Genomic DNA, 24,829 nt, shown 5'->3' with positions numbered 1-24,829 from the left:
TATACCAGCCAGACCTCTGATTGGTCAGAGGTCCTCCTCACATGACTGATTGCAAAGCAGGTACACCTGTGAAGGGGGGGCGGAGAGAGAGAGAGAGAGAGAGAGACTTTTATTTTTCATGCCAGGACCTTTTAGTCAAACTAAAATTACATAACACAACCAATGCCAGCGTATGTGAACATGCTCTTTCCCATTCATGTTCTATTTAAACCTAGGTAAATAAGGTGAATTCAGGCTGACTAACTACATTACCTTTCTCAATGGAAAAGTGATTGACGCTGAGACTTAAAAACCGAGGGAAAACGTAATAAAAATAAATGTTTGCTTGTTTGTTTTTCCATACTTCCATGTTAGTCACGTATATGAATTTACACAATGAGTTTCGGACTGGTTAAAAATTATATGCCCAGGCCAGCCAACATCCCTGGAGAATGTCATGCTCTTCTGTTTCGGGTCATTTAACCTTAACTCTCCACTCTGCTTCATAAATGTATGCAATCTAAATCACAATTATTAAGAGAGCTTGTTTATCATTGATGTCATGGATATTTGAAGCAAAAAATGTAGTCAAGTGAATAATTACAAGGTACAACGTGCATTGGGAGGACACCTGCATGCCTCTAACTCACACAACAGTGGACACATTCTTTTTGCCCATCAGTCCTGTTTTGGAACAAAAGTCACACAAGTCAGAAGAGGGTGTGACCACATCAAACTGTTCCCCAGCCCAAGCTGGTGCCCCACCTTTATTAATGTCCATACCAAGTCTATGACCTCAGACACACCCTGTGCCTTCTACTAGCCTTAAAAACAATAAAAAATTAGTGAAGTTTCAGGCTAACTCCAACAATGAGGTTGGATGTGTAGACGACTTAGCAATTTAACTACAAGTTTCAACAAGTTTATTTTAGATTTATTATATTTCCACCACTGATAGCCATAAAAAGATGTCATGTTTTGCATTCTTCATGTTGTCCACCCCATTTCGATGTGATGTTTCACCCTTAAAGAAACCAGAGTTACTGGTTCTGCCCATTTCGTGTCCCAGTTTTGACCTATGCCGGTCCAATAAGAGTGTAGAGTCTTTCAAATAATCAGCTTCAAATATGTCCATTTACTAATCATACGGTCAACTATATATGTGTAAATATGTCTATTATATTGTTTGCCTACCTTTTTATATTGTATGAGCTGAGCATCAATAGAGCGCATGCTCTGCTCTCAGCGGGTTTCGCCTTTATAAATGAAAGATTGAATTTCAAAATGTAAACGATAGTATTGAATAACACAACATGTCATAGATCTTCATGGACCATTACACACTATTGTTGTAAATCTGACTGATACCCTAAGAGTGCATCATTACATTACTATTTAGAAGAAGGGAGTGGTTCCACATCATGGAGAAGCATCTTCATCTGTAGGCTATTATTACTGACAGGTGCTTCTCCTCTCAGTTTGTCATCTGAACGTCACATGCTGTCTGACAATTGTGTATAAAAGGCTGCTAGTATTTAGTCGTATTCTGCAGGTGCAAGAGCTGCTCACAAGGCCTGGTCACAAGCTGGTCACTGTGGAAGTTTCTACAGGCCTTCATAAATCTTCAGTGTCAACATCTTTGGTGAGTAAAATTTAAGAAATATCTATTAATGTTTGGAAGATGAAAAGTGGAATTTTAAAGAAAGCATGTATGATTACGTCCACTTTTCTGCCGTTAATTTAGTCATAGGTTTAAATGTACTTTTACGTTTCTAAAGTACATTTTTGTCCAGTAGCTCAATTAAGTAAAAAAAAACAAAAAACAAATGCAGTAAAAATAAATAAATACTTCGCTTAGGAGCATGTATTAAATATCACCATTATATTGCAATAACATTTTTTTATTTCATACAGTGTCTTTATAAATATTAAACCATTTGCCAAAAGGTATTTTTAGACATTTTATTCAACTTTAAAGAATTTTGTGAACAACAAGGTATATCACAAAATAAGTAATCTAAGTTTATATCTTTTTTATTTTCTTAATTTTTGTCAAGTTATCTGCCTTATGATTGATTTAATTTCCATTTTTGAAATATGGATGTTAAATTTATTATAACTTAATTCTTGATGTTATACAGCTTTCTCAGTCATGCTAACCATCTGCAGCTCCATTTCCATAGTTTTGAACAGTAGCATGTACGAGAGAGGATAGAAAGCAGTACGACTCCATCTTATTATTAAGAATGTAGTTATGGTTGTATTTCAGAAGTTATAAACATGGTATAGAGGTCTGTTGAATTTTTCAGTGAAGCCTACCGATACAGTGGTATGTAAAGGTTTTGTTGATTTGTTTCTCTAAGGAAGTGAAGTCAGCACATCATTTACAGGGAGCAAACTTAAATAAGGCCTTTTTCTGCAAATTTTACTCACGATTTCTGTTTCTTTTTTTCGTACGTTTAAAATATTGGAAAAAATAGAACGTGAAATATAGTATGCCATTACTTTTTCACAGGCCACATTTTTTAAACAGTAATTGTGCATCAAAATTTGCAGAAGAGTGTTCTCTGTAGAGGGTGTATTAACTTATTTTCACTTAGTAAATCAACAAAAGAAACATAATTTGTCCACTTGTATGCAACTGTATATACACCAAACAGATTACTGTAACGTTTATCAGACTGAATGAATACAGAACATTTACAAGACAGGGTAAAATTAATAATATAAATAAACAGATTTCATTAATGAAAGTAATCTACAATCTTAGGTTATATAAAGAGACGAAAAGAAGAACGTCGAAAGATGCCTGGCAAAATGCTGACTCTTCTTTTCTTCCTGATTGGTGAGTTTTTCTTCCCTAATACATATTTGAATAGAGAAAAGCATGTAGTGAAAATACTGGCAGCAACATTTCACACTCTGTCTACACCAATTGCAGCATTGGCCAACTTTGCTGGTGCCCAAAACACAACATCAACAACTGCAGACACTGGCAGCACTACATCCACAACCACTGGCGCTTCAGCCACAACTTCCACCAGCACAACCACTGCTGCGTCCACCACTGATGCTAGTTCTACAACTACAGCTGGTTCTACAACCACAGCAGTAGCCACCACCACAGCTGGAGCCACCACCACAGCAGGAGCCACCACCACAGCTGGAGCCACAACCACAGCTTCTACAACCTCTTCTGGGCCTACAACCACTGCTGGTTCTTCAACCACAGGTGGATCTACCAATTCTTCTGGGGCTACAACCACTGCTGGTTCTTCAACCACAGCGATGAACTCAACTACAACTGCTGCTGCTACCACGACTACATCTAAAGCAACAACTAAAAGCACTTCTGCTGCTTCGTCTGCAAGCACAATCAGCTGCAAGACAGCTCTGTATGCTATGGGTCTCATCATGATCTCACGAATGCTAAGCTATTATTAATCAGTGTGTGCACTTGTTTCTCAATATGAGTTCAAACTAATTTATTTTTTGTTCCTGACACATTGTTGGTCACATCGCAATGAATTAAATGTATATGCGCACCTGCTAGTTTACCTTTTGTGTACATAAAGTATTTTTTATTCTCCTTTTTCCATGTACATGTTTTTATATTATTTGTGTATGTAAGATGTATATTCATACAAGAATATACAATTACTGATGAACATTTTAATCACCAGTCTTACTCATTAGAACTTTCTGAAAAACTATTTTTAGTTATTTATCCTCATTTGTTCACACATGTTAATGTTTGTGCAATGATACAAATCTAAAGAATGATATTTATATTTTTTAAAAGTCAGTAAAAATCATTGAGATGTTACGGGATGTTCAGAAAATCAGTTTGTACCTGTTTATTTCTATTTTAATTAAACACCGATTTGTACATTTTAAAACACCAATAAAAACCATGAAGACATCACAGCATATTCAAAAAATCTTTATTTGTTCACTTATTTTCATTTAAACCCTGTTGTGTATATTTATAGACAGATATACAGTAGTGTGCCAAGTTTTGGCACTAGATTAGAGGTCAGAAGACTTGTTTTGTTAATTGTGAGAAGTGAACATATCCTCTACACCAATAAAAGTCACTAAAATGATTATTTTACTATTTTTATTTCTATTTTTTCACAACAGACAGATTATGCACCATTTCACATGATTGCTCCTGGATTAGTTTCCACCCTAATCAATCACGCTCTCTTCCCAAATGCTGAAATTCCTGATCAGCTGGATCTAAATAGCTAGGCTAAATGGGTGCATCAGGCTCTGCATTAACGGTTCATTTCCAGGTGTCGGGCGGGGCACCTGTGAGCTTCACTCTGTACATATTGCTTAATATACATACTCGGCCGTCTATTAATAATTTCCAGCATTTCTGATGAAAAATACCAATTTACCAAATAATGAGTAACTTCTGAACCTCTAAAGAAAAACAAAATTGATTGAAAGGGAAACAGTCAAAAATCACAAACCCTGTAAAAAGAGGTTCATCAGATCTGTTTAAAGAAGTTTCTTCATGTGGTAACAAGTAAATTAACTAGTTTTGTTCCACCTAAATAAATACTCAGAATGAACAATTCTTTCAATCAACATAGTTTTTTAAGTTGAATAAAACTAGTTCAATTGCTTGTTACAGCATGAAGGATTTTTTAGGTAGATCTGAGGAGCCATTTTTACAGAGAACGTACTGTGAATAAACTTCTATGTCTTTCTTGAAAAACCACAGCAACTTTACCAATTACTCCTTCACATAATGTAGTGTAAAGAGCTTAAAGTCATGTCTACATATATATATATATATATATATATAATATATATATATATACGAACTCCGCTCAGTTGCTGCACAGCCAGAAGTTCTCCAGCTCCTTACACTAAATTCCCAAACTGTCATCACCACTGAGCAAGCTTTTCAGTCGGCAGCTGTGACAGAAGAAAACCTAACCACTCTAGAATTAGCCAGAAATGAACCGAATACCACTGGCCAAATGTGTAGTCTCATCTTCAGAATCTGACCAAATCAGTCAAAGTTGTTACTTAGCAACGGCGTCTCAGTTTAGTGATACAGCGTTTGTGAAAAACTTAGAGCGCTTCTCAACCAATCAGCTTGTGTGGCCGGAACTAACTGTTGGGTGTATATATATATATATATATATATATATAAAATATATATATGTGTGTGTGTGTGTGTGTGTGTGTATAAAATGTGTAACCGCTGACCTACAGATTGTTGTTGGAGAAAGGGGGTCAGAGCACACATTATGTTGCAATGCATGCTGGGGACTGTAGTGCAGCTCACGGTGAGACAAGCTAATATGAAAAGGAAATTAATATAATTTCGGGGGCCAAATGGGGTTGAGCCACGGGCCTGACTTGGCCTGTGGGCCTTGTGTTTGACACATTGGGATTAACTTTATAAATGAGAACACTTTGATAATTATCTCAAACATGTTATTTACTTAACTGGGAGGATATATTGGTTGAATAAGCACCAAATATGGACCTATTATATATTCTATTCCAGTTTGCTAATGAAAAAAAGGAAAATAAAATCTAAAAAGATTCTTAACACAAAGTGGAACCCTGACAATTATGTCATGGTGTTTTGTCACATCTTCTATTTTTGTCCAAAAGGAACTGAGCAACGCAAAAAGTGTTTGAAGTTATGAGGTACACAGTGATACAATGAGACAGACATGCACTTTGTTCAGAAATAAACATATGAAATGAGCTGTGTTTACAAAACTGACGAAGTTTATGACACACAAGACAACAAAAATAGCTGTTATGATGTTCTTGGTGTGAGTGATGGAACAGCTCTTTTGTTCTGAGCTGGTCACTCCCAGAACCTGAGAGATTGTGCGTAAGTGAGAGGCTCACAGCAGTTGCGCAACACTTGTAGCGCAGTGATGAGCCATGAGAAGAGAAACAGGTGAGTTCTAATCAGAGCTCTCATGTATATAAGAAGGTCATTTCAGAACCTGACAGTGAAAATCTAGAAGGAGGTGGAACATCAGCCACTCTGACTGCAGCAGGAGCTCCACACACTGACCTTCTATCTGAAGACCAACAATCACAGACGACAGTCACAGAGGCTCATCACATTTGATTGGAGTTTCATATTGACCTTCTCGGTGAGTGATGCATATATATATATATATATAAACACAGAGCACAACCAGGTATTAAGACTGGAGTATTAGTATAAATCTAACTTCCATGAATAAATTAACTGATAAATATTAGAATGAAACTGATTGAATGAAATAATTTGTCCAAACGCTTGTATGCGACTGTATATACACCAAACAGATTATTGTAATTTTTATAAATACAGAACATTTACAAGACAGGGTAAAATTAACAATATAAATAATTATGTAATCTACAATCTTAGGTTATATAAAGAGACGAAAAGAAGAACGTCGAAAGATGCCTGGCAAAATGCTGACTCTTCTTTTCTTCCTGATTGGTGAGTTTTTCTTCCCTAATACATATTTGAATAGAGAAAAGCATGTAGTGAAAATACTGGCAGCAACATTTCACACTCTGTCTACACCAATTGCAGCATTGGCCAACTTTGCTGGTGCCCAAAACACAACATCAACAACTGCAGACACTGGCAGCACTACATCCACAACCACTGGCGCTTCAGCCACAACTTCCACCAGCACAACCACTGCTGCGTCCACCACTGATGCTAGTTCTACAACTACAGCTGGTTCTACCACCACAGCAGTAGCCACCACCACAGCAGGTGCCACCACCACAGCTGGAGCCACAACCACAGCTGGAGCCACCACCACAGCAGGTGCCACCACCACAGCAGGAGCCACAACCACAGCAGGAGCCACAACCACAGCTTCTACAACCTCTTCTGGGCCTACAACCACTGCTGGTTCTTCAACCACAGGTGGATCTACAACCTCTTCTGGGGCTACAACCACTGCCGGTTCTTCAACTACAGCGATCAACTCAACTACAACTGCTGCTGCTACCACGACTACATCTAAAGCAACAACTAAAAGCACTTCTGCTGCTTCGTCTGCAAGCACAATCAGCTGCAAGACAGCTCTGTATGCTATGGGTCTCATCATGATCTCACGAATGCTAAGCTATTATTAATCAGTGTGTGCACTTGTTTCTCAATATGAGTTCAAACTAATTTATTTTTTGTTCCTGACACATTGTTGGTCACATCGTAATGAATTAAATGTATATGCGCACCTGCTAGTTTACCTTTTGTGTACATAAAGTATTTTTTATTCTCCTTTTTCCATGTACATGTTTTTATATTATTTGTGTATGTAAGATGTATATTCATACAAGAATATACAATTACTGATGAACATTTTAATCACCAGTCTTACTCATTAGAACTTTCTGAAAAACAGTTTTTAGTTATTTATCCTCATTTGTTCACATGTTAATTTTTGTGCAATGATACAAATCTAAAGAATGATATTTATATTTTTAAAAGCCAGTAAAAAATGATTGAGATGTTACGGGATGTTCAGAAAATCAGTTTGTATCTGTTTATTTATATTTTAATTATACACCGATTTGTACATTTTAAAACACCAAAAAAACCATGAAGACATCACAAATCTTTATTTGTTCACTTATTTTCATTTAAACCCTGTTGTGTATATTTATAGACAGATATACAGTAGTGTGCCAAGTTTTGGCACTAGATTAGAGGTCAGAAGTCTTGTTTTGTTAATTGTGAGAAGTGAACATATCCTCTACACCAATAAAGTCACTAAAATGATTATTTAACAATTTTTATTTCTGTTTTTTCACCACAGATTATGCACCATTTCACATGATTGCTACTGGATTAGTTTCCACCCTAATCAATCACGCTCTCTTCCCAAATGCTGAAATTCCTGATCAGCTGGATCTAAATAGCTAGGCTAAATGGGTGCATTAGGCTCTGCATTAACGGTTCATTTCCAGGTGTCGGGCGGGGCACCTGTGAGCTTCACAACAAGGTTGGCAAAACAAAGCAGCATTCTGTACATATTGCTCTGTACATATTTCCAGCATTTCTGATGGAAAATACCAATTTAGCAAATAATAATTACTAAGTAACTTCTGAACCTTCTGAAAAGAAAAACAAAATTGACTGAAAGGGAAACAGTCAAAAATCACAAACACTGTAAAAAGAGGTTCATCAGATCTGTTTAAAGAAGTTACTTCATGTGGTAACAAGTAAATTAACTAGTTCTGTTCCACCTAAATAAATACTCGGAATGAACGATTCTTTCAATCAACATAGTTTTTTAAGTTGAATAAAACTAGTTCAATTGCTTGTTACAGCATGAAGGATTTTTTAGGTAGATCTGAGGAGGCATTTTTACAGAGAACGTACTGTGAATAAACTTCTATGTCTTTCTTGAAAAACCACAGCAACTTTACCAATTACTCCTTCACATAATGTAGTGTAAAGAGCTTTAAGTTGCTGCACAGCCAGAAGTTCTCCAGCTCCTTACACTAAATTCCCAAACTGTCATCACCACAGATACAGTGTTTGTGAAAAACTTAGAGCGCTTCTCAACCAATCAGCTTGTGTGGCCGGAACTAACTGTTGGGTGTGTATATATATTTTTATATATATATATATTAAAAAATAATAAAATATATATATATATATATATATATATATATGTGTGTGTGTGTGTGTGTGTAGTTTGGTTCTAGATCAGGGGTGTCTAACTTAAGAAGTAAAAGGGCCATATTAAAAAATTTCAACAAATCACTGAGCCAGCTGTTTTTATTTCATTTTTACTTAACACTTTGCTATGATCCCAACTGGCCATTGTTTATTCAAAACATGCCAAAACTGGTAAAAATAGGCGTTGAAAGCTTAAACTATTCAAAAATAATGTTACATTTTTTAATGTAAAACAGTATGCAACAATGACCAATGTTAAACCTCTTTAAATGCCCCTAGAACTGCCTATTTCTTTAAACTACACCCTAGACATCTGTTCTTTTTGTGTAACCGCTGACCTACAGATTGTTGTTAGAGAAAAAGGGTCAGAGCACACATTATGTTGCAATGCATGCTGGGGACTGTAGTGCAGCTCACGGTGAGACAAGCTAATATGAAAAGGAAATTAATATAATTTCGGGGGCCAATGGGGTTGAGCCACGGGCCTGACTTGGCCTGTGGGCCTTGTGTTTGACACATGGGGATTAGATCATGCAGGTACTGGATAGTAACTACAATTAATACTGGGCGTCCTCGAGGAGAGGCTTGGAAAGGGGGGGTGTTAAATAACTTTATAAATGACAACACTTTCATAATTATCTCAAACATGTTATTTACTTAACCAGGAGGATATATTGGTTGAATAAGCACCAAATATGGACCTATTATATATTCTATTCCAGTTTGCTAATGAAAAAAAGGAAAATAAAATCTAAAAAAGATTCTTAACACAAAGGGGAACCCTGGCAATTATGTCATGGTGTTTTGTCAGATCTTCTATTTTTGTCCAAAAGGAACTCGACTGAGCAACGCAAAAAGTGTTTGAAGTTATGAGGTACACAGTGATACAATGAGACAGACATGCACTTTGTTGGGAAATAAACATATGAAATGAGCTGTGTTTACAAAACTGACGAAGTTTATGACACACAAGACAACAAAAATAGCTGTTATGATGTTCTTGGTGTGAGTGATGGAACAGCTCTTTTGTTCTGAGCTGGTCACTCCCAGAACCCGAGAGATTGTGCGTAAGTGAGAGTCTCACAGCAGTTGCGCAACACTTGTAGCGCAGTGATGAGCCATGAGAAGAGAAACAGGTGAGTTCTAATCAGAGCTCTCATGTATATAAGAAGGTCATTTCAGAACCTGACAGTGAAAATCTAGCAGGAGGTGGAACATCAGCCACTCTGACTGCAGCAGGAGCTCCACACACTGACCTTCTGTCTGAAGACCAACAATCACAGACGACAGTCACAGAGGCTCATCACATTTGATTGGAGTTTCGTATTGACCTTCTCGGTGAGTAAAACTTCTGACATTAACTGAAAATAATTTACATAACTAACAAATAGACAATATTTATTAATTTTTTAAATAAAGTGGGACAAAATGCTGAATGCTAAATCTAATAAATATAAAACAACAATTTAATGTGCTAAAAAACAGAGGATAACCAAGCATTAAGACTGAAAAAATAATGTTAAAGTAGCTTCCATTAATAAATAAACTGATGAATATTAGAATGAAGGCTTAAAACTACCTTAAAACGACCTAGTGACAGCGCTAATTTGTTATTATATAATTTTTTCCTTGAGGCAAAAGATTACTGAAAGGCATTTTTTCCTTTTCTTTTATAGATTTCTAAGAGAAGCAGTTATGAAAATGATGTTGCTACTTTTTCTCCTAATTGGTAAGTAAGAAATGCAGAATTTAAGCTGTTATAAACATATATCTGACATTTTATATACACAAAAATATAACTAAATAACTGTCATATAATGAAAATCTTCCCTTTCTGCTCCAGGAGCCCAAATCACAAGCACTGCTGCCCAGACTACAAGTAACACTTTGCTGACATCGACTGAAGCCACATCTGTGACAACAGCAGCTTCACAAAGTACTGAAACACCTACAACTGCTGACAGTACTACAGCGAGTCCATCCACACTGACTGATACAACAGCAGAGAACACAACTTCACCTCCTACAGCTGCTGTACTTACTTCCACAGCAGATCCTGCTACAACTGGACCTGCAGCAAACACTGAAACAGTTCAACCTTCAACAACAGCCACAAATGACCTCACTTCCTCGACTGTAACAACGCAAACTACAGCAGCTTCTACTGTTGTTGCTACTTCTGGCAGCACTGCCACTGTAACAACCTCAGCTCAGACAACAGCTGCTCAAACAGCTTCCACAGCCAGTGAGAGTACAGCTGCTACATCGACTGCTGCTGCCTCTGACTCTACCACAGTCACTGCTCCAACATCAACAGTGGAGGCGTCTACCAGCACTTCTGCTGACACAACAACAGCTGCTTCTACAACTGCTGCAACCCCCACCTCTGCTGCCAATGTAGCAACCTCAGTTCAAACTTCAACATCAGCATCTACAGCCAGTGCAGGTATAACAGCAAATTCTGCTGTTGCCTCTGACTCTACAACAGCTGCTTCTACCTCCACCATCTCTGCCAATGCAGCAACCTCTGTTCAAACTTCAGCAGCTGCTCAAACAGAATCTACAGCCAGTGCAAGCACAGCTGCAAATCCTACCACATCTGGGGCATCTACCAGCACTTCTGCTGAAACAACAACAGCTGCATCTACAACTGCTGCAACCCCCACTTCTGCTGCCAATGTAGCAACATCTGTTCAAACTTCAACATCAGCATCTACAGCCAGTGCTGGTGCAACAGCAAATTCTGCTTCTGCCTCTGACTCTACAACAGTCGCTACTTCTACATCAACAGCTGGGGTGTCTACCAGCACTTCTGCTGACTCAACAACAGCTGCCTCCACCAGCTCTACCAATGTAGCAACCTCAGTTCAAACTTCAACATCAGGATCTACAGCCAGTGCAGGTACAACAGCAAATTCTCCTGCTGCCTCTGACACAACAACAGCTGCTTCTACCTCCACCAGCTCTGCCAATGCAGCAACCTCTGTTCAAACTTCAGCAGCTGCTCAAACAGAATCTACAGCCAGTGCAAGCACAGCTGCAAATCCTGCCACATCTGCCGCTGCAACCTCTGACTCAACGGCAATCCCTGCTTCACCAACAACAGCTGGGGTATCTACCAGCACTTCTGCTGACACAACAACAGCTACTGCTCAGCCGGCAACCACCGGAGGTACAACTGTGAATTCTGCCACAACTGCAACTGTCACCAGTTCTGTAGCTGCATCTTCTAACAGTGCCAGTGCAACAACTTCTGCTTCTACCAGCCCTGCTGCTGTGACAGCATCATCACCACCAGGACAATCAACATCCTCAGCTGCTTCCACTGTAGCTTCATATGTGTCTGCATCGTCAGCTGAGCCTTCAACCAATGGACAGACCAACACAGTGAGTGTGGTAGTCGTCTCTGATACTGTAACTACTGTATCTTCTTCTACAACTGCTGCTGCTGCAGGATCAACCTCACCAACACAGCCAACTCCAAGTATGACTTCAGCTCAAAACAGTGCTACACTGACCACTGCATCTTCTCCAGCTGTGTCCACCACGACACCCACCTCTTCAACTACAACTACAGTAGCCACTTCAGCAACTTCTGCTGCATCTACCGGAATGTCTACAACCACTGTGAGCACAGCCAAAACAACAGCCAGCACTGCTGCTACCTCAACAACCACACGTTCCACTGCTGCTAGTACCACATCCACTGTAGCTCATGTAAACCCAGCAAACTCAAGTGAAATGAGCTGCAGATCAGGACTATTAATGGCTGTGTGTCTCACTATTGTTTCACATCTACTGAGCAATTAGTGCTGCAGTTACGGACACCAAAATCAGGAACATGAGTAAAGTTATCACAATCAGGATCAGGCAATGATGATGTCATTAGTCTGTTTGATGTAGTGATCTGATTGGTTCTGCAAGTTTTGCCCTGAAGTTCTTATGCATAGCACTGGATGAGTAAACCTATTTCTAGCACTTTATACTACAGTAATAAATGTATGTATTTATGATGTTTACTGTACACATGTTTAACATTAACTTAACTCTTCATTTAAGTGGAATCTGAATATTTATTTTATTTATTGATTTTGCACAGCTGGCTGTGTAACTCAAACTCAGCTTCATATTTTATTTATTTATCTTCCAAATCTGTTTTATGTGTAAATAAATATGTCTTTGAACTGAAACAGTATTCTAGCTTTTGTTGGACATTTTAAATAAATTATAATCCTGTACATTATTAAAACATGTACAAGCACATAGAGTTATACATTGTTAAGCATATTTATAAACATGAATAAAAATCATCAAGATATTTCAGTACATGCAGAAAGTCCATTTTCATTTCTTTCTTAAATTTCATTTAAACTCTAAAATGGCCGAGGCTGATAGGCACAAAGTTTATTACACACTTCTTTAACCTAAGAATAGCTCTGCAAGTTTGCACTGAAGTTCCTGTAGTTACTGAATCGTAAGCCTTACGATGTAATAAGCCTGGGATTTTAAGAGGTTAAACACTGATACATATATTTATGCAAGCTTATACAATAATGCACTGGCTGCAACACTGTTGAAGAGTGCAGTGGTGTCCCACAGGGCTCTGTTTCAGGGCCCTTACTTTTATCTCTTTATTTGCAGCCCCTGTAAATAAATGGTGCCTTTCACTCTTTTGCTCATGATAGTCAGTTAGATGTGTCAGCCCAGTCAGATTTAGTGACACAGTTACCCATAATGGATGACTGGATGACCAACAGCTTCCTCCTACTGAACTCTAATAAAGCAAAAGGTTTACTTTTGAGTCCGAAGTCTGCTGGAAATATGGTTGCAGATTTGATCCGTGATGTTAATGGTTTCCTAGTGCAACCAAAAGCTAGAGCTAAAGGCTTTGGTGTAATACTGGATGCTAGTTTATCATTTCAGTCCAATATCAGTAAAAACTCCAAGACTGTATTTAATACTTGAGAATCATCCAAAATAAGACACATGCCATCCCTACAAGATCCTGAGAAATCAGTTCATGCTTTCATAGCTACTACATTAGACTGCTGTAACGTGTTACTGGCTGGTTGTCCTGCTGTCTCTAATTCAGAATGCAGCACTGTGTGTGTTTACCAGGAAAAGAAAGTTTGAGCATATTATTCAGTCTTATTCTGCTTACACTGACTTCTGGTTCTGAATTGATTACAATGTCTTGCTTATAATGCTTAAAGCTCTCAATGGTGGATCTCTGGAAAATAACACACTTGTTGGAGCATCACAGCCCATCCACACCACTTCACTCAGCTGAGACAAGCCTACTGTAAACCTGTACAGTGAAGAAAACTGCACTGACTTTACTTGATTGAAATTTGTTCAATGGATCCATGTGAATAAAATATCTTTCATCATCTCAAAGTTTTATTTGAGTTTACTCACTTTTGGTAAGAATTGATTTGGTGTCATATATTTTCACGTCACATACTGTTTTACTCATATTCCTGTTTAAAGAACTTTGAGATTGTGTACCTAAAATGAAAAATGCTGTATAGATAACAATTTATATTTATTATTATTTTGATATATTAAAACAATACAAAATAACTGAAATCATTAAAATAGATGTGTTTTTGTATTTTTTAAAGAGACAGATTTTGCATCATTTCACATGAAAAATCCTGCATTATTTCCTACCGTAATCCAACACGCCCACTTCCAAAATGCTGAAATTCCTGCTTGGCTGGATCTCAGTTTCCAAAATCAAGAGTTGGACCTAAACTCTGCATTAACGCTACATTTACAGGTGTCAGGCGGGGCGTCTGTGAGCTTGACAACAAGGTAGTCAAAACAAAGCAACATGCTTACTCAACATTCCTGTTCAAAAGGGTGAAATCGCTGAACACATGTTCATGTTAGTCGTGTGTGGGTTAGGAAGAATCCAAAATGACTGAGAAAACTAAACGTCATCCAGAATTAAGTTCCAATAGAATGAAAATTCAAAATTTGTCCTATTTTAAAAGTGGAAATCAAGACAACCAACTTGACAAAATACTGTAAATAAGCACTTTCAGTAGCTTATTTAACATTTAATAACTTAAATATTTTAACAGAATTCTGGGAATATTGAATAGAGCACCTATGAACATCATTTGGTGAATAATTTGTAAAATTTATTTCCACACTGTAAATGCTATTATTGTGTATAACATAAATATTTTAATATGGCAATGAAAACATACTTTTGTGACATTATAATATCAAGGGAGGTATCTTTTTAATTTCTAAACAAAAAATAAAAGATAGAAAGATGGGTTGAATGTCAATAGAAATAGTCAAAAATCATGTCAACATTTAGAGCTCCTCTCTATCACAACACACAGTGATTAATTTAACACATGATTCAGGCCACAGATCAGTGATGCTCATTTTAATGTGACCTCAAAGAAATGGGACAAATCACATTTATGAAGTTTTCTGCTTTTAAAACATTATAAGAGGTGAATATATATATTATAAGGTTAATTAATATATATTATTTTAATATAAGTTATATACTCATAAAAATAATACAAATACTTAAAAATTCTTTTAAATTAGCCCTGAAAACATTTGTTTCTGACAAAGACATTTAAGCACAACATCAAACTGATGCTGGACTCTTTGTGTGAAGAAATCCTGAAGAAGAATTTCATCCAGACTGCACTAAAGCTGCTCATGCACAGTGATACAGTGAGACAGAGGTTCACTATGTTCAGAAATAAACATATGAAATGAGCTGTGTTTACAAAACTGACGAAGTTTATGACACACAAGACAACAAAAATAGCTGTTATGATGTTCTTGGTGTGAGTGATGGAACAGCTCTTTTGTTCTGAGCTGGTCACTCCCAGAACCCGAGAGATTGTGCGTAAGTGAGAGTCTCACAGCAGTTGCGCAACACTTGTAGCGCAGTGATGAGCCATGAGAGGAAAAACAGGTGAGTTCTAATCAGAGCTCTCATGTATATAAGAAGGCCATTTCAGAACCTGACAGTGAAAATCTAGCAGGAGGTGGAACATCAGCCACTCTGACTGCAGCAGGAGCTCCACACACTGACCTTCTGTCTGAAGACCAACAATCACAGACGACAGTCAGAGAGGCTCATCACATTTGATTGGAGTTTCATATTGACCTTCTCGGTGAGTGAAACTTCTGACATTAACTGAAAATAATTTACATGACTAACAAACAGACAATATTTATGATTTTTTTCTTTAATAAAGAGGGACAAAATGTTGAATCTCAGTGCAACAACGTGTTTCATTTACAAGGGATTTTTTAAAACAAGATATTATTAAGGTTAATGAATATAAAACAATGATTTAATATACTAAAAACAGAGCATAACCAGGTATTAAGACTGGAATGATAGTGTTAATGTAGCTTCCATGAATAAATAAACTGATAAATATTAGAAAGAAGGCTTAAAACTACCTAGAGTGGACTACATTAGAAGCAGCACTGTGGTAAAACTTACCATTTTATGACAGATACAGTGTTAATTTGTTATTATGTATTTTTCCCTTAAGGCAAAAACAGATTTTTGAAAGGCATTTTTAATATTCTTTTACAGATTTCTAAGAGAAACAGTTATGAAAATGATGTTGCTGCTTTTTCTCCTAATTGGTAAGTAGAAATATACAAAATTAAGTAAAAAGAAGAGTCAAAAAAGAAAATTGCAGTATAAGATATTATAAATTGTATACATAAAAAAACAATGAAATAACTGTCATATAATGAAAATCTTCCATTTCTGCTCCAGGAGCCCAAATCACAAGCACTGCTGCCCAGACTACAAGTAACACTTTGCTGACATCGACTGAAGCCACATCTGTGACAACAGCAGCTTCACAAAGTACTGAAACACCTACAACTGCTGACAGTACAACAGCGAGTCCATCCACACTGACTGATACAACAGCAGAGAACACAACTTCACCTCCTACAGCTGCTGTACTTACTTCCACAGCAGATCCTGCTACAACTGGACCTGCAGCAAACACTGAAACAGTTCAACCTTCAACAACAGCCACAAATGACCTCACTTCCTCTACTGTAACAACGCAAACTACAGCAGCTTCTACTGTTGTTGCTACTTCTGGCAGCACTGCCACTGTAACAACCTCAGCTCAGACAACAGCTGCTCAAACAGCTTCCACAGCCAGTGAGAGTACAGCTGCTACATCGGCTGCTGCTGCCTCTGACTCTACCATAGTCACTGCTTCAACATCAACAGTGGAGGCGTCTACCAGCACTTCTGCTGACACAACAACAGCTGCTTCTACAACTGCTGCAACCCCCACTTCTGCTGCCAATGTAGCAACATCTGTTCAAACTTCAACTTCAGCTTCTACAGCCAGTGCAGGTACAACAGCAAATTCTGCTGCTGCCTCTGACACAACAACAGCTGCTTCTACCTCCACCAGCTCTGCCAATGCAGCAACCTCTGTTCAACCTTCAGCAGCTGCTCAAACAGAATCTACAGCCAGTGCAAGCACAGCTGCAAATCCTACCACATCTGGGGTATCTACCAGCACTTCTGCTGACACAACAACAGCTACTGCTCAGCCGGCAACCACCGGAGGTACAACTGTGAATTCTGCCACAACTGCAACTGTCACCAGTTCTGTAGCTGCATCTTCCAACAGCGCCACTGCAACAACGTCTGCTTCTACCAGCCCTGCTGCTGTGACAGCATCATCCTCACCAGGACAATCAACATCCTCAGCTGCTTCCACTGTAGCTTCATATGTGTCTGCATCGTCAGCTGAGCCTTCAACCAATGGACAGACCAACACAGTGAGTGTGGTAGTCGTCTCTGATACTGTAACTACTGTATCTTCTTCTACCACTGCTGCTGCTGCAGGATCAACCTCTCCAACACAGCTAACTCCAAATATGACTTCAGCTCAAAACAGTGCTACACTGACCACTGCAACGTCTCCAGCTGTGTCCACCACAACACCCACCTCTTCAACTACAACTACAGTAGCCACTTCAGCAACTTCTGCTGCATCTACCGGAATGTCTACAACCACTGTGAGCACAGCCAAAACAACAACCAGCACTGCTGCTACCTCAACAACCACACGTTCCACTGCTGCTAGTACCACATCCACTGTAGCTCATGTAAACCCAGCAAACTCGAGTGAAATGAGCTGCAGATCAGGACTATTAATGGCTGTGTGTCTCACTATTGTTTCACATCTACTGAGCAATTAGTGCTGCAGTTACGGACACCAAAATCAGGAACATGAGTAAAGTTATCACAGTCAGGATCAGGCAATGATGATGTCATTAGTCTGTTTGATGTAGTGATCTGATTGGTTCTGCAAGTTTTGCCCTGAAGTTCTTATGCATAGCACTGGATGAGTAAACCTATTTCTAGCACTTTATACTACAGTAATAAATGTATGTATTTATGATGTTTACAGTACACTTAACTCTTCATTTAAGTTGAATCTGAATATTTGTTTTATTTATTGATTTTGCACAGCTGGCTGTGTAACTCAAACTCAGCTTCATATTTTATTTATTTATCTTCCAAATAGGTTTTATGTGTAAACAAATATGTCTTTGAACTGAAACAGTATTCTAACTTTTGTTGTAAATTTTAAATAAATTATAATCCTGTACATTATTAAAACATGTACAAGCACATAGAGTTATACACTTTTAAGCACATTTATAAACACGAATAAAAATCATTAAGATATTACAGTACATGCAGAAAGTCCATTTTCATTTCTTTCTTAAATTTCATTGAAACTCTTAAATGGCCGAGGCTGATAGGCCCAAAGTTTATTACACACTTCTTTAACCTAAGAATAGCTCTGCAAGTTTGCACTGAAGTTCCTGTAGTTACTGAACAATAAGATTTACGATGTAATAAGCCTGGGATTTTAAGAGGTTAAACACTGATACATATATTTATGCAAGCTTATACAATAATGCACTGGCTGCAACACTGTTGAAGAGTGCAGTGGTGTCCCACAGGGCTCTGTTTCAGGGCCCTTACTTTTATCTCTATATTTGCAGCTCCTGTAAATAAATGGTGCCTTTCACTTTTTTGCTCATGATAGTCAGTTAGATGTGTCAGCCCAGTCAGATTTAGTGACACAGTTACCCATAATAGATGACTGGATGACCAACAGCTTCCTCCTACTGAACTCTAATAAAGCAAAAGGTTTACTTTTGAGTCCAAAGTCTGCTGGAAATATGGTTGCAGATTTGATCCGTGACATTAGTGGTTTCCCAGTGCAGCCAAAAGCTAGAGCTAAAGGCTTTGGTGTAATACTGGATGCTAGTTTATTATTTCAGTCCAATATCAGTAAAAACTCCAAGACTGTATTTAATACTTGAGAATCATCCAAAATAAGACACATGCCATCCCTACAAGATCCTGAGAAATCAGTTCATGCTTTCGTAGCTACTACATTAGAATGCTGTAACATGTTACTGGCCGGTTGTCCTGCTGACTCTAATTCAGAATGCAGCACTGTGTGTGTTTACCAGGAAAAGAAAGTTTGAGCATATTATTCAGTCTTATTCTGCTTACACTGACTTCTGGTTCTGAATTGATTACAATGTTTTGCTTATAAGGTTTAAAGCTCTCAATGGTGGAGATTTGGAAAATAACACCCTTGTTGGAGCATCACAGCCCATCCACACCACTTCACTCAGCTGAGACAAGCCTACTGTAAACCTGTACAGTGAAGAAAACTGCACTGACTTTACTTGATTGAAATTTGTTCAATGGATCCATGTGAATAAAATATTTTTCATCATCTCAAAGTTTTATTTGAGTTTACTCACTTTTGGTAAGAATTGATTTGGTGTCATATATTTTAGCGTCACATACTGTTTTACTCATATTCCTGTTTAAAGAACATTGAGATTGTGTACCTAAAATGAAAAATGCTGTATAGATAACAATTTATATTTATTATTATTTTGATATATTAAAACAATACAAAATAACTGAAATCATTAAAATAGATGTGTTTCTGTATTTTTTAAACAGACAGATCATTTCACATGAAAGATCCTGCATAATTTCCTACTGTAATCCAACACGCCCACTTCCAAAACGCTGAAATTCCTGCTTGGCTGGATCTCAGTGTCCAAAATCGAGAGTTGGACCTAAAAACTAAACGTCATCCAGAATTAAGTTCCAATAGAATGAAAATTCAAAATTTGTCCTATTTTAAAAGTGGAAATCAAGACAACCAACTTGACAAAATACTGTAAATAAGCACTTTCAGTAGCTTATTTATCATTTAATAACTTAAATATGTTCACAGAATTTTGGAAATATTGAATAGAGCATCGACGAACATCATTTGGTGAATAATTTGTAAAATTTATTTCCACACTGTAAATGCTATTATTGTGTATAACATAAATATTTTAATATGGCAATGAAAACATACTTTTGTGACATTATACTATCAAGGGAGGTATCTTTTTAATTTCTAAACAAAAAATAAAAGATAGCAAAATGGGTTGAATGTCAATAGAAATAGTCAAAAATCATGTCAACATTTAGAGCTCCTCTCTATCACAACACACAGTGATTAATTTAACACATGATTCAGGCCACAGATCAGTGATGCTCATTTTAATGTGACCTCAAAGAAATGGGACAAATCACATTTATGAAGTTTTCTGCTTTTAAAACATTATAAGAGGTGAATATATATTAGTTAATCTTAAGGTATAAGGTTAATTAATATATATTATATTAATATAAGTTATATACTCATAAAAATAATACAAATACTTAAAAACTCTTTGAAATTAGCCCTGAGAAATTTGTTTCTGACAAAGATATTTTAGCACAACATCAAACTGATGCTGGACTCTTTGTGTGAAGAAATCCTGAAGAAGAATTTGATCCAGACTGCACTAAAGCTGCTCATACACAGTGATACAGTGAGACAGAGGTTCACTATGTTCAGAAATAAACATATGAAATGAGCTGTGTTTACAAAACCGACGAAGTTTATGACACACAAGACAACAAAAATAGCTGTTATGATGTTCTTGGTGTGAGTGATGGAACAGCTCTTTTGTTCTGAGCTGGTCACTCCCAGAACCTGAGAGATTGTGCGTAAGTGAGAGTCTCACAGCAGTTGCGCAACACTTGTAGCGCAGTGATGAGCCATGAGAGGAAAAACAGGTGCGTTCTAATCAGAGCTCTCATGTATATAAGAAGGCCATTTCAGAACCTGACAGTGAAAATCTAGCAGGAGGTGGAACATCAGCCACTCTGACTGCAGCAGGAGCTCCACACACTGACCTTCTGTCTGAAGACCAACAATCACAGACGACAGTCAGAGAGGCTCATCACATTTGATTGGAGTTTCATATTGACCTTCTCGGTGAGTGAAACTTCTGACATTAACTGAAAATAATTTACATGACTAACAAATAGACAATATTTATGATTTTTTTCTTTAATAAAGAGGGACAAAATGTTGAATCTCAGTGCAACAACATGTTTCATTTACAAGGGATTTTTTAAAACAAGATATTATTAAGGTTAATGAATATAAAACAATGATTTAATATACTAAAAACAGAGCATAACCAGGTATTAAGACTGGAATGATAGTGTTAATGTAGCTTCCATGAATAAATAAACTGATAAATATTAGAAAGAAGGCTTAAAACTACCTAGAGTGGACTACATTAGAAGCAGCACTGTGGTAAAACTTACCATTTTATGACAGATACAGTGTTAATTTGTTATTATGTATTTTTCCCTTAAGGCAAAAACAGATTTCTGAAAGGCATTTTTTCATTTTCTTTTATAGATTTATAAGAGAAGCAGTTATGAAAATGATGTTGCTACTTTTTCTCCTAATTGGTAAGTAAGAAATGCAGAATTTAAGCTGTTATAAACATATATCTGACATTTTACATATACAAAAAATAATGAAATAACTGTCATATAATGAAAATCTTTCATTTCTACTCCAGGATGCCAAATCACAAGCACTGCTGCCCAGACTACAAGTAACACTTTGTTGACATCGACTGAAGCCACATCTGTGACAACAGCAGCTTCCCAAAGTACTGAAACACCTACAACTGCTGACAGTACAACAGCGAGTCCATCCACACTGACTGATACAACAGCAGAGAACACAACTTCACCTCCTACAGCTACTGTACTTACTTCCACAGCAGATCCTGCTACAACTGGACCTGCAGCAAACACTGAAACAGTTCAACCTTCAACAACAGCCACAAATGACCTCACTTCCTCTACTGTAACAACGCAAACTACAGCAGCTTCTACTGTTGTTGCTACTTCTGGCAGCACTGCCACTGTAACAACCTCAGCTCAGACAACAGCTGCTCAAACAGCTTCCACAGCCAGTGAGAGTACAGCTGCTACATCGACTGCTGCTGCCTCTGACTCTACCACAGTCACTGCTTCTACATTAACAGTGGAGGCGTCTACCAGCACTTCTGCTGACACAACAACAGCTGCTTCTACAACTGCTGCAACCCCCACTTCTGCTGCCAATGTAGCAACATCTGTTCAAACTTCAACTTCAGCATCTACAGCCAGTGCAGGTACAACAGCAAATTCTGCTGCTGCCTCTGACTCTACAACAGTCGCTGCTTCTGTATCAACAGCTGCGGCATCTACTAGCACCACTGCTGACTCAACAACAGCTGCCTCCACCAGCTCTGCCAATGTAGCAACCTCAGTTCAAACTTCAACATCAGCATCTACAGCCAGTGCAGGTATAACAGCAAATTCTGCTGCTGCCTCTGACTCTACAACAGCTGCTTCTACCTCCACCAGCTCTGCCAATGCAGCAACCTCTGTTCAAACTACAGCAGCTGCTCAAACAGAATCTACAGCCAGTGCAAGCACAGCTGCAAATCCTACCACATCTGGGGCATCTACCAGCACTTCTACTGACACAACAACAGCTGCATCTACAACTGCTGCAACCTCCACTTCTGCTGCCAATGTAGCAACATCTGTTCAAACTTCAACATCAGCATCTACAGCCAGTGCTGGTACAACAGCAAATTCTGCTGCTGCCTCTGACTCTACAACAGTCGCTACTTCTACATCAACAGCTGGGGTGTCTACCAGAACTTCTGCTGACTCAACAACAGCTGCCTCCACCAGCTCTACCAATGTAGCAACATCTGTTCAAACTTCAACATCAGCATCTACAGCCAGTGCAGGTACAACAGCAAATTCTGCTGCTGCCTCTGACACAACAACAGCTGCTTCTACCTCCACCAGCTCTGCCAATGCAGCAACCTCTGTTCAAACTTCAGCAGCTGCTCAAACAGAATCTACAGCCAGTGCAAGTACAGCTGCAAATCCTGCCACATCTGCCGCTGCAACCTCTGACTCAACGGCAATCCCTGCTTCACCAACAACAGCTGGGGCGTCTACCAGCACTTCTGCTGACACAACAACAGCTACTGCTCAGCCGGCAACCACCGGAGGTACAACTGTGAATTCTGCCACAACTGCAACTGTCACCAGTTCTGTAGCTGCATCTTCCAACAGCGCCACTGCAACAACGTCTGCTTCTACCAGCCCTGCTGCTGTGACAGCATCATCCTCACCAGGACAAACAACATCCTCAGCTGCTTCCACTGTAGCTTCATATGTGTCTGCATCGTCAGCTGAGCCTTCAACCAATGGACAGACCAACACAGTGAGTGTGGTAGTCGTCTCTGATACTGTAACTACTGTATCTGCTTCTACCACTGCTGCTGCTGCAGGATCAACCTCTCCAACACAGCTAACATCAGGTATGACTTCAGCTCAAAACAGTGCTACACTGACCACTGCAACGTCTCCAGCTGTGTCCACCACAACACCCACCTCTTCAACTACAACTACAGTAGCCACTTCAGCAACTTCTGCTGCATCTACCGGAATGTCTACAACCACTGTGAGCACAGCCAAAACAACAACCAGCACTGCTGCTACCTCAACAACCACACGTTCCACTGCTGCTAGTACCACATCCACTGTAGCTCATGTAAACCCAGCAAACTCGAGTGAAATGAGCTGCAGATCAGGACTATTAATGGCTGTGTGTCTCACTATTGTTTCACATCTACTGAGCAATTAGTGCTGCAGTTACGGACACCAAAATCAGGAACATGAGTAAAGTTATCACAATCAGGATCAGGCAATGATGATGTCATTAGTCTGTTTGATGTAGTGATCTGATTGGTTCTGCAAGTTTTGCCCTGAAGTTCTTATGCATAGCACTGGATGAGTAAACCTATTTCTAGCACTTTATCCTACAGTAATAAATGTATGTATTTATGATGTTTACTGTACACATGTTTAACATTAACTTAACTCTTCATTTAAGTTGAATCTGAATATTTATTTTATTTATTGATTTTGCACAGCTGGCTGTGTAACTCAAACTCAGCTTCATATTTTATTTATTTATCTTCCAAATAGGTTTTATGTGTAAATAAATATGTCTTTGAACTGAAACAGTATTCTAACTTTTGTTGGACATTTTAAATAAATTATAATCCTGTACATTATTAAAACATGTACAAGCACATAGAGTTATACACTTTTAAGCACATTTATAAACACGAATAAAAATCATTAAGATATTACAGTACATGCAGAAAGTCCATTTTCATTTCTTTCTTAAATTTCATTGAAACTCTTAAATGGCCGAGGCTGATAGGCCCAAAGTTTATTACACACTTCTTTTACCTAAGCATAGCTCTGCAAGTTTGCACTGAAGTTCCTGTAGTTACTGAATAATAAGGTTTACGATGTAATAAGCCTGGGATTTTAAGAGGTTAAACACTGATATGTATATTTATACAAGGTTATACAATAATGCACTGACTGCAACACTGTTGAAGAGTGCAGTGGTGTCCCACAGGGCTCTGTTTCAGGGCCCTTACTTTTATCTCTTTATTTGCAGCCCCTGGAAATAAATGGTGCCTTTCACTTTTTTGTTCATGATAGTCAGTTAGATGTATCAGCCCAGTCAGATTTAGTGACACAGTTACCCATAATAGATGACTGGATGACCAACAGCTTCCTCCTACTGAACTCTAATAAAGCAAAAGGTTTACTTTTGAGTCCAAAGTCTGCTGGAAATATGGTTGCAG

At 38.2% G+C, this 24,829-nt stretch overlaps 1 protein-coding gene across 1 annotated transcript; it reads left to right on the top strand.

Moving 5' to 3' along the window:
* The first annotated feature begins 1,538 nt into the window (after window positions 1–1,538).
* LOC118804197 (pneumococcal serine-rich repeat protein-like) lies at window positions 1,539–23,808 on the top strand. The gene is made up of 11 exons (XM_036564754.1): window positions 1,539–1,621; window positions 2,750–2,824; window positions 2,921–3,305; window positions 6,588–7,075; window positions 10,509–12,015; window positions 12,120–12,344; window positions 16,257–16,309; window positions 16,446–17,904; window positions 20,835–20,864; window positions 21,502–21,554; window positions 21,668–23,808. Exons 2-11 carry the CDS (start codon window positions 2,785–2,787, stop codon window positions 23,806–23,808), a joined length of 6,381 nt encoding a protein of 2,126 aa, XP_036420647.1. The 5' UTR covers window positions 1,539–1,621; window positions 2,750–2,784.
* The last annotated feature ends 1,021 nt before the right edge of the window (window positions 23,809–24,829 follow it).

Source organism: Colossoma macropomum, unplaced genomic scaffold (assembly GCF_904425465.1).
Source record: "Colossoma macropomum unplaced genomic scaffold, Colossoma_macropomum, whole genome shotgun sequence".
NCBI lineage: Eukaryota > Metazoa > Chordata > Actinopteri > Characiformes > Serrasalmidae > Colossoma > Colossoma macropomum.
Note: the sequence above shows the minus strand (reverse complement) of the source record. Positions and strands in the feature narration are given on the sequence as shown.